General features: G+C 37.9%; 1 protein-coding gene across 1 annotated transcript in view; it reads left to right on the top strand.

Annotated features, from left to right (window-relative positions):
• The window catches only part of arfgef2 (ADP-ribosylation factor guanine nucleotide-exchange factor 2 (brefeldin A-inhibited)), a 56,703-nt gene that overhangs the window by 20,480 nt on the left and 24,435 nt on the right, over positions 1-11,788 (top strand). The window contains exons 30-39 of the mRNA XM_051880852.1: positions 71-200; positions 2,169-2,304; positions 2,541-2,679; positions 3,051-3,108; positions 3,328-3,442; positions 4,500-4,639; positions 5,582-5,753; positions 5,858-5,996; positions 6,371-6,488; positions 9,242-11,576. Coding sequence (XP_051736812.1) covers positions 71-200; positions 2,169-2,304; positions 2,541-2,679; positions 3,051-3,108; positions 3,328-3,442; positions 4,500-4,639; positions 5,582-5,753; positions 5,858-5,996; positions 6,371-6,488; positions 9,242-9,406 — 1,312 coding nt within the window. The 3' untranslated portion in view covers positions 9,407-11,576. The remainder of the gene's footprint in view (positions 1-70; positions 201-2,168; positions 2,305-2,540; positions 2,680-3,050; positions 3,109-3,327; positions 3,443-4,499; positions 4,640-5,581; positions 5,754-5,857; positions 5,997-6,370; positions 6,489-9,241; positions 11,577-11,788) is intronic.

Genomic DNA, 11,788 nt, shown 5'->3' on the forward strand with positions numbered 1-11,788 from the left:
ACTCTCTTCATTTATTTAAAAAAAAAAAACTTTTTGGAGCTTATTTAGAGGGTGTGTTTGGGTGTTTCAGGGGTCTGACTGTCATGTTTGAGATCATGAAGAGTTACGGACACACATTTGAGAAGCACTGGTGGCATGACCTCTTTCGGATCATCTTTCGAATATTCGACAACATGAAGCTCCCTGAGCAGCAAACTGAAGTGAGTGTCCATCACAACTTTAATACGACCAACATTGCACTGCTAATAGTTCACATGATATAGTTCAACTGTATCAAAGTCCCTTTAAGTCATTTCACTTGGCGGCCATCTTTGAAAAGCCTCTTGGGCTGCTATTTCAGTCATGAAAGTGCAGCGCCTGTCTCTTTGAATGGGGAAGCATCAAATTCTCCAAAGCTGTTCACTAAGCTTACCATTAAATTTGAAATCTGACAACAGTTGTCTTATAAATGTGGTTTCTTATGTTCAAATAGCATTAAAAAGGCTTATTTTTCAGGGTGGACCAGCCAATGCGCATGTGCAGTCCTAAGCGCGCGTCTCAGAACACTGATTTTTTCTATATCAAATGGAGCTTCTAACGACAGCTGCAGTGACACGATAACTTTATCAATCAGCGATTGGCTCTTTTATTTAGAACGCGGGACTTATTCCGCCATATTGCGCATTGCACTTTTTCCCATTCATGCTAATATGCGTGCACCGTCTTTCTATATATAAGTCTTTGACTGTATCCAAAATACTTTAGCTTTTCCCATAAATAGCTACTTTTTTCCCATAGCATGTTACATTGTTTTTGTCACAATATTTTGTGTATGCAGCCTTAAAAATGAGCGAGCTGAAGTAATAATCAAACATACTTCACTAGCATGTCTGCTAGAGTAGTAGCTTTAGAGTCTGTTGGTTCAGTGAATTCATTATGATGAAAAAAAAAAAAAACTGATTTTACTGTTTACCGATTCATTTTAATCATCACTCATTTGTGTTCCTAGAAGTCCCTGTGCAGCAATTTTATTTCTTTATTTTTGTACCAAAAGGATGTTTGCAGTTTGGTTTTTGGTTATGGATTTTTAATTTGATTTGTTTTGCGTATTTATCTTAAGTATTAATGTTATGCTTTCTTCCTAGTTGATGTACTGAAGTTTTTAACTTATTGATATAATATGACCTAATTTAAAGCTGCAGTCTGTAACTTTTTTTGGTTAAAAATGATCCAAAATCAATTTTTGAGCAAGTACATAACCAGCCAGTGTTCAAAACTATCTCCTTACCCGATTCACAACGTTAAACTTGAAATAATGTTTTATAATAAAATCAGCAGTGGTGGGTTTCCGCGGGAAATTCAAGCATGCAGCCGTTCGTCTTTGCGTCATTACATCACGTCTGTTTACATAAAGAAGGAGTCCCAGCTAGTAAGCTATATCGTGTGTGGAGGATGCTGCTGGTAGTGGATCATTTATAGCCTTTTCTCACAGCAGCTGCAATAATTAAACTTATCATTTTGATGGTGGATTGTAAAGGTCCAAATGACAATCATCAGTGACAACTGGAGATTCACCCGTAGTCAAAAGCAAAAAACTTCGGACTGCGGAGTGGCTACAGAAATTGAAATCTATAGGTAGTAGTCACACAATGCGGATGTTGTTCATATTAACAATTTGAGAACAAAGTATAACAATACTACTGTAATAATTTGCACGATTTGACGTGATCCGATTGTTAGATTTAATCACCATTTGCAGCGCAATTTATTGTAATGCTTTTTTTTCAGTTAGAATAAAAATGGCAGACATGTTACTTGTTCAGATGACATTTTCTGGTGAAAATTCTTATTTTGGTCATTCTTCCAAGACGTAGAATCTGTGATTTCTGAAGTACAGTATCCACACCGGTGTGGTGACTGACCGCAAACATTAGATTAATCCGCGCTGAGGAGCAGTGCCGATACACAACCCACATAAAAGATTACAATTTCGCAAATAACTACAATTGCAGGTTTTAAACTGAGATGGCGACAAAGAGGCAAAACTTACAGACTGCAGCTTTAAAATATATTTCCCCATTATATAGCTTGACAAGTCACAAGGAAATAGCTTACTTCCGCATTGAAAAATAAGGTAGATACATTGCAGCCAATCAATGATGATTTTCTTTCTTTTTTTTCTTTCATAGAAAACTGAGTGGATGACGACAACATGTAACCATGCCCTCTATGCTATCTGTGACGTGTTCACACAATTTTACGAGCCTCTCAGCGAGGTGCTGTTGGCGGATATTTTTGCACAGCTGCAGTGGTGTGTAAAACAAGGTGGGGATTTTGCTAATCTGTTGCGCTAATTATAAGGGAGAGTTTGTGAATTTTAAGACCTGCCCTGCTACTTGCTGTACTTCATTCCAGATGGACATTTCAAATGTGACACCTACACATGTCACATTTGGAATAACATATTGGCTCAGTGGGTGGTAGTGTTTTAAATCATCAGGGTGTGGTGATTCAGGGAAAGTGTTAGTGTGTTACACTCAGAACTCCACCTCTGTTCTTAGATAATGAGCAGCTGGCGCGGTCAGGCACAAACTGTCTTGAGAACCTGGTGATCCTTAACGGGGAGAAGTTCAGTCCGGAGGTGTGGGACGTCACCTGCGCCTGCATGCTGGATATCTTCCAGACCACCAGCCCTCATGCGTATGACACTCTTGCACACCACCATCTGTTTCAGTGACACATAATGGCCTTCCATCTGCATGTGTTTTGATTAGAGTTGTCAATCGATTAAAAAAAATCAAATTATCAAAAAAAAAAATTACATGCAATACTAATTAATGAGTCTAAGTAAATGCAAATCAAACTACATAATTGTTAGTATTTTTCTAGCTTAATCTGAAAGGGTTTCCACTTTTTTTGGTCGTTAAGATGTGCCAACATATTTTAAACTCTTGACAAGTGTTGATGTGACCATTGATATTGAAATCAGAGCATTTTTGAACAGACTCAAGCTCCTGTAGCTTTGCTTATGAAATGCTCTCTCAGTTTGGTTTTGACTTTGCTCTTAACAGCTTGCTGACATGGCGACCAGCTGGACAGGAAGAGGAGGTGGGAGAAGGGAAACACATGGTGAGATCACAAACACATAAATAAATAAATATTGTGAATACACACAAAGATGATAAGCCATAATCAAGCACCTCTAAGCCCATATTCTGTTATACATTGTTGTCCTACCCTTCTGCTAACACTGTCACACCCACCAGACTTTGCTTGCTATTTATAGTAGATATTTGCATATTAGGCTCTGGTTTCATATGTATCTGTGTTTGTCGCTGTATTTTTTAGGATGTTGAGGTGGATTCTCTGTCACAGAGCAGCTTTGAGAGGACTCTGTCAGAGAGAGGCCATAGTCAAATGTCCACCGCCAGTGATGAAACCTGGAAAGGAAGGTCCCACACCAGTACGTACAGCTGCAGTGCCTCTCTCTCTTTTATGGTGATTCTTGTGAAAATGATTGATTCACACACTACCATTTTTTTTATATATTTTTTTTTTTATTCAGCAATGTATTAAATTGATCAAAAGTGACAGAAAATAAATTTGTTACAAAAGTATTCCATTTCAAAAAACATGCTGTTCTTTTGAACTTTATTCATTGAAGAATCCTACAAAAAATATATCAGTTTCCACAAAAGTACACAACTGTTTTCAACATTGATGATAAATAAGAAATGTTTCTTAAGCATCAAATCAGCATATTAGAATGATTTCTGAAGGATCATGTGACACTGAAGACTGGAGCAATGATGCTGAAAATTCAGCTTTGACATCGCAGGAATAAAGTTCATTTTAAAATGTTTTTTAAGTAATTTTTAAATTGTAATAACATTTCACAACATTACTATTTTTACTTTATTTTTGATCAAATAAATGCAGACTTCTTTCAGAAACATTTAAAAAACCTACCGACCCAAAGCTTTTGAACTCTAAAATAAAATTTAAAAAGTATATATATAAAATTTCCCACAAAAAATGAAGCCTCAATTTCCCCATTACCATGCAAAATAACCATAATGAAAAAACCCTTTGGAGTTTTCTTGAGATTCACCCCTTGTACTGAGAAATGACTTCATTAGTTCCCTAATTTTCCCGCAGAACTTAACGTGCCACACAGCTCGCCTACGTTGTCTGAAGTATAAAGATGTCTGATAAGCTGCCCACGAAACATAATCATCTAGAGTTTCCACCAATAGCTTTTGTTTCCTATTGTGGCATTTATCTAAATGATACTGCTTATTGAATTTAATTGTTATTGAAAAAATTGTACGGCGAGACTTCATTTTGGTTATCGAGATTTGGTTGGAACACTTAATTGCAAACTAAACGGAGGCTGATGAACATGGATTGAAACTCCATTGGACAACCTTGTTGCCCAGCTCTCGAGCCAGTTTATACGTCACCTTTTTGTCCAGAGTTCTCTTTCCTAACATGTTACTTTCTTACATGTTCTGTTCTAGGAGTCTCGGACCACAGGCTGTTTGCAGGGCTGCTTATAAAGTGCGTCGTACAGCTGGAGTTGATTCAGACCATAGACAACATTGTATTCTACCCAGCTACCAGCAAGAGGGAGGATGCTGAGAATATGGCTGCTGCTCAGGTTTGTTCACTTAACCCAAGTCCATTCAAGTCCATCTGCTTTATAAATTATAACTGACATGAACACATTGAAGATACAACTAATAAACAGCCCCTTATGGTGTTGACAAAATAAAGAGCGACATTGATATACTTTGATTTGCAGAAATCAGCCAAGGAGCGGTTTAGTTGTAGCTTGCTAACTTTGGCTGCGTTTACACTGGCACAAAAAATCCGATCTTTTGCTCACATAGACCTACGTCTAAACACGCATATCCGATTCCCATTGGAATTCCAAGCCACCACAAGGCGAGGGCGACACATTTGCTCACTAAAAGGTAGCTTCAATGTTGTATTATGAAGCAGACGTGCTTGTATGCACTCGCACTAAAAATTCACAGCTTTTTTCAACAGCAATTCGCAGCAATTTCAACCTTTGCCCGGTTAATTTAAAAGAGACCGCCGTGTTGTTTTTCTTATAAGCCAAAAGCTTCACTGTAGCTACTCTCTCTCTCACGCCTGGCGCTCTCTCTCCTTAGCTCGCTCGAAAAAAAATGGAATTCTAAAACTAATAACTGTAGATAAAATATCAAACGCAAATTACCTTTTTTTCGGTCTATATCCTTTCAGTCAGATTTTGCGCTGCAATACATCCATGACACTGACAGCTGTTAACTTATCCATTCTGACAGGTAATCATGGCCACTCGACATGAAATATATAAATAATTTTTATTCAAAACCCGAGGATCTACCATGTGCATGTAAAACTATCAATGACAATCATTTTGGGGCAGGAAGTAATGTAAACACAGATATCGGATACCAGTCGCGTCTGATGTGAATGTAAACACACTGGCCAAAAAATCAGATGTGGTCAAAAGATCGGATCTGTGCATTAAGACTTGCAGTGTAAATGAAGCCTTTAAGTGTATTTTGTTCCATCTCTTTGTGTTTCCCAATAGCGAGATGCACTTGAGCAGGCAGAAGAGGGAGAGACGGAGCCCGATCAGGGCATGTACAGACACCTGTCGTCACAGCACCTCTTCAAACTGCTTGACTGCCTCCTTGAGTCCCACAGGTTTGCCAAGGACTTTAACTCCAACAATGAGCAGAGGACAGCGCTCTGGAGAGCAGGTCTGGGCTCTTTTATTTCCTCGTTTGTGTTGTGGTAATGCTGACATGTATAGGAAACAGTTTTTTTTTTTATTATGTGTGTCTTTTATTAATCTTGTGTGTAGGTTTTAAGGGGAAGTCAAAACCGAATCTTCTAAAGCAGGAGACCAGCAGTCTGGCTTGCAGTCTGAGGATCCTCTTTCGCATGTACTCCGACACGCAGCTGCAAGACTCCTGGCCAGACATCCAGACACGCCTTTTGCAGTGAGTGCAGCCGTCTGCCTCATTCATTAATCACGCCTGCTCACCAAGCTCAACACAAAGACTGATGGTTTTATACAATACATCTGTGCTACGTGCTCAGATGCACCTATTAATTGAGGAAATTGCACTTGAGTTGATTGAATATTATTCTATGACATCATTAACAATTAGAAAGCTTTAAATATAGATGGTACACTCATCATTATAATGCATACAAATCAGATGTATGACTCTTAAAAAGGTGGGAACTATTTTACTATTTTATGTAAAACACTGAGGGATGAGTCACATGATCAGGTTGTCAGATTTACACGTGCTGTACGGGAATGTTTTGGGACAGTAACGATGTGTGTGTGTGTGTGTTTTTGATTTAGAGTGTGTAGTGAAGCCCTGGCTTACTTCATCAGTCTTACCTCAGAGAGCCACCGGGAAGCCTGGACGAGCCTCCTGCTGCTGCTCCTCACCCGGACACTCAGACTGCCTGATGACAAAGTAATGACATGCATAAACAAACACACCCTCTCACTGAACCAGAACATTGGATGCAGGGCCTAAAATTAACTTTTTGCCTCACGTGCCAATAAGTATTTCTTACCAGTTTTTCCTTTCTGTCTTTTTTTTTTTTTTTTTTTTAATTTAAAAAAAATAATAACAATATTTTAAATATAAATATTTTTTATTTAAATAAATTATTCAGTTATTTTTTTCTTGAAAATTTGTGACAAACAGCACAGGTCATTGTGTTAAAGCACCCACACACTACAAAATAATCAGGCTGATTTTGGGCCCCAATTCTCCCCTTCCGACAATCCTAGGTAAAGTCCCGATAATCTTGATGGTTCTACAGATTTTCCTGTGGTGTGATGTGTGTTAAGAGTGATTGAATCTGAAGAACATCTGGGCTACACCGATCTCGAATCGTAAATATCCAACATGTTGAATGTTTATGATCACAGATCCTGTTGTGTGGGGGGAACCCCGAGGACAAACGTGCACACATTCAGATTGTCACATGGAACGAAATTATACCAAATCAGAAAGCGAGCTGATTGGAGACGGAAGCATAATAACAACTTCATCCAAACCTTTTTCTTTCTTTTTTTTTTCACGAAGTTTCTGTAAAAAGCAGTCCAAACACTACTATCGCCATTTCTTCTTGCCCGTTGTCTGCCATGTTTGTTTACTCTAAAGTCACATTTGACTGCAAGGGATTTTGCAAGATTTTCCTTGTTCACAGTCGGGATTCTGGTTGTTTTTGAATGGAATCTTTTAGTGTGTGGTGTGCTGTCTTGGTCATATCGCGGCACTCCAAACACTATAGGAATGTCTTTTTTTTTTAAATAAAAAAAAAAATCTGATTTTTTTTTTTTTTTTTTTTTTTTTTTTTTATAAACACTTCAGTATGGGGAACAATTATCACTTTTAACTAGTTGCTTATTAGCCTGCATATTGGCTGTTTATTAGTACTTATAAAGAACATATTAATTCCTTATTTTGCACGACCATAATCTACATCCCTAAATTTTACCCAATACCTGACATAACCACTACAACAACTAACTTACTAGCTTTTAATAAGCAGTAAATTAGGAGTTTATTGAGGGTAAAGTAATAGTTAATAGTGAATATGTGTTCCCATACTAAAGTGTTACCATTTTTTTTATTGTCATGTTTGTGGTCTCAGATTTTGAAATTCTGATAAGATTTTAAGAATCTTTTAGTGTGGGCAAGCCTTTACTAGCAGCATCTCCTGAGATAAGTCTCAGTCTCTGTTAATGGTGCAGTAAGCGAGTTCTGAGAAACGCTCGATGTCTGACGCGCCAGCTGGTTGCCTGTATTGCATAATAGGGCTGGGACAATACATCGATTCTTGATTCGTGATACAATGATTCTGGATCGATTCTGATATTTTCCGAATGTATTGCGATTCTCTCTCAAATCAATTCTGAGCTTAGATTTTAACAGCAGATGGCGCTCTAGGCTAGTTTTTAACCGCATACTCAAATGTTCACGAAGAAGAGTGCTGGACAGCAAGTCATGTAAGTGGTTAAATATACTTGCACCTCGGCTCAGAATGCTTTTATGATGCGAAATTATTTGTAAGCACGGCCCACTGCAAACACCCTTGTAATTTGCTTCAAACTTTATGAATGATTATTTTAGGTTTAAGTGGTGTGTGTGTGTGTAAAGGAACTGGAAGCAGGCAGAGTACAGCTGTTTCTAAAGCACGTAGTGCCATCTGCTGTTAAAAACTAAGCTCAGAATCGTGATGCATTTGTAAAATATCAGAATCGATCCAGAAAAATTGTATCGAGGATCGATGTATTGTCCCAGCCCTATTGCAGAGCGTGTTTGTTATTTTGGGGGCGGAGCAATAAAGTGAGGGGTGTGCTTGTTTGGGTGTCGATTTTTAATATCAATAGTGTTTCTCAGAAATCACTTACTGCACCTTCAATTTGTATGTGAAGATACTTTGTGATTTTTATTTATTTATTTTTTTCATTATATATTGACTTTTTGTGAGGAATAGTGTCGCCACAAGGAGTTTAAAAATCCTAAATAGATGTGTGATGGTACATTTTCCACTGAGTTCAAGGTTAGAAGAAGTGTGAGTCACAGCAACACAGTTTGATTTAAATCTCTTATCTTACAGTTCAACTTGAGGTCCCTAATTAGAAGGTTAAAAATAGTACACTTTTTATCTATCATGTTGAGTAGACATCCGGTTGGGTTCGGCCACTTGATCTTGCTTTTATATTGTTAAATATTGACATGTCCAATGCAAGAATGAGAAAAAAACAGACTGTATAATTAGTGCCCTTATTAACCTTACAGGTGGGCTGATAATTAACCCAAAGGGTGTTATTTCCTGTAGGAAAAGACAATGTTTTGGATATCTCTTATCCTTCAGGGGTCTGAGTTAAGGCTTTTATTACAGGAAGCACCCCGCTGAAATGCCAGCTTGTCAGTGTGATGACCTTTATATGTAAAAGAGACCTGTGCTTTTACACAGTCAAACCACTGGCAGCCCTGGGGAACTTCCCTGTCCTTAACTAAAATACACATTTCCATTCATCACTATTGATAACATCAGGCGTTCCCAGGGTCGTTCCACTCCAAACTGACACTCCACTAAAAGGTCCTTAGGGAAACCCCTAAACGAAAAGACATGTGTTGAGTTAAAATTAAATTTAAAAAATTAAATGGCTTAAAGCATCTTTCTAACACTGTCATTTTTCCCTCAGTTCAAGCCTCATGCCTCCTGCTACTACCACCATCTGTGTGAGATGATGCAGTTCGACCTCATTCCGGAGCTTCGTGCTGCTTTGCGGCGATTTTTCCTCCGCATCGGTTCCGTCTTCCACATCGCCGCTCCCGAATTGGGCCTAGCGCAGCCTTCATCGTCATAAAGTAGATCAGAACTGAAAAACACAGCTCTGAGATGAACTAAGAAAAAGGCGGGCTGTAAAGTGGATGGATGGTCAGAGCGCATAAGCCTCTCCTGTACAGGAACACAGAATGACTGCGTGTGACTGTCCAGTTCTTTTCTCTGCCAGTCCTGACTCATCAGCCGTCGGTCGCTCCCCTATGAGAGAACAGCAGGGTGACGCTTCTGCTGTGTCATCTGTCTGTGTTGTTAGACTCATATTTGTTTATTTTTATTTTGACTTTTCTTCTGGATGGCTGCGACAATAATTTATTACCAGTACTGCTGTATATCTGGTTTCTGATCGTCTGTTGATTTCATTTTGTTGGCTTTTGTCCTATCTGTTAAATTTTTGTCTGTTTTAAAGGCTGAACAAATATAGACATGTCAAAAACATACAAACACAAGATCTTCCCCTGTTATTAAGAGCTTGTAAGTGACACCCAGTGTGCAATGAGCTTGTGCCAGTGGTATATTTGTTACTGATTGGTCCAAAAAAGCCCATTATCATTGTCCTTTATTGATTCATCATACAATTAATCGATCATCTCTGATTCAAATTCAGTCAAGCAACCCCACAGAGGTTTTTGCATTTAAAATGCTTTTAGTTTGGGGTAAAAGACTTGAATTTGGTTTTGGTGTGTTTACACTAAAACTCAAATTGTACTAAGAATGTAATGGTTGCTTTTAAAGCATTTGGTGTTTATTTTACATGTGTCGGAACTCACGCTTGTTAATCCAGAGCAGGCAGACACTACCATTCCTTACATGCCACACACCATGCTCATTTGGTTTCCATCGTATTGATTTCAATCGTTTTTTGAGAGGTTTGTTAATTCTACATTCTGATTTTTGTTTGTTCATATTTATCATTGAAATCTTAAGACATCTAATGAATATTATTTTAGTGCACTAAAGTTGCTTAATTGATTTTTTTTTTTTTTTTTTTTTTTTTAATCTTTCATTTTTTGTGAGTGCTGTTCGCTCTTCATTCGGAGTCTGACTGAATTGGCAAGTTTACGCAATGGATGCCAGTCACTGATGTCATTATCAAAAAATGAGTGAAGGGGGAGAAATACAGGACCACAAATGTACTGTATTATCCAGGTATATCTTCATTAAACCCAAGCAGCATATGACTTAGTAGTGTATTACCAGTGTAGATTCAAATCCCAATTCATTTTCATTAAGGATGTATTTCATTCTTGAAGTGCATTTAAATATTTTCTGAAAAGCATTCCTTCCCTTGCAACTATGGATGTCTACTTTGCCTCCCTCTAAACTGGGAAATATAAATATATATAGTATATGAATAAATACAATGTGTAAAGTTTTCATGTAAAATACACAGAATAATGTTCAACTCTATAAATATTGTGATGTAATCTTAAAAGCATTTGGTGAAGTAATCAATAAAGTTTGAATTCTGAACCATTGAATATTCTACTAGATTTTTTTTTTTGGACATTACCCTGCTTTATATTTCAGCAATACCAACATTTAAAATGAAGGATAATTTTAATATTAGTAAAGAGAAGATTTGTACTCATTTTAATACGCCACATGATGTCGCTGTAACGGTTAAAAGCATAACGAGCGTTTTGGGGTAACAAAGGTTACCATAGTAATTCTGCCACTCTTTGTTTAGTGAGCTCGAGCCGTTTACGGTTAATAACATTTACATTCATAACGCCAGTTAAGTATGTATAAGAAAATATCTGTAGTTAAAGAAAATTAATAGGAGGACTTTATATCAGTCATTTAAATACATGATGTGTAAAAGTTGCGAGTTCGTTAAGATTTAGTCTTCAGTATTGAGTAGCAGTTACGCTGAATGGCGCGTCTCAACATTTTTGAAACATATCTGCCAAAGAGTGCTGCTTTTGAAATGATTTTAAGCTTTAATTAACGGACTTTTGAGTGAATAAAATAGTTACTCCAGTCAGTCCTCATATGTAGCTGCTGTAATAAATGAATAGGCCCTTGGTTTAAAGAGCAGAGCACTGAAAGGGGCGGAACTGAGCGCTGCTGAATGTTCTGAGCACTGAATTCGCTGCTGACAGCGGCTCTACACCGACTGCACTCTGACCGAGGAGAAACACGCCGAAATCGATCATGCGGGAGATCAGGAATTTGCCTTTCCAAATATCCGAGTAAGTACCAAAGGTCTGTGATGCGCTTTGAAATTGGAGCTTTATCTTTATACCAGCTTCCAAACGATTCAGTGTTTCCCTGTACAGCCTGTCTATCTTCCATGACGCTAGCTACACGGCTAACTAGCCGAAGGGGGGAAAGATTGACGTAGTTGGCTTGGATTTTACAGGAAATGCATTCTTGGCTAGCAAGAACTAAATAGTATATAGGT

The sequence above is a fragment of the Ctenopharyngodon idella genome, chromosome 22 (genome assembly GCF_019924925.1).
Source record: "Ctenopharyngodon idella isolate HZGC_01 chromosome 22, HZGC01, whole genome shotgun sequence".
NCBI lineage: Eukaryota > Metazoa > Chordata > Actinopteri > Cypriniformes > Xenocyprididae > Ctenopharyngodon > Ctenopharyngodon idella.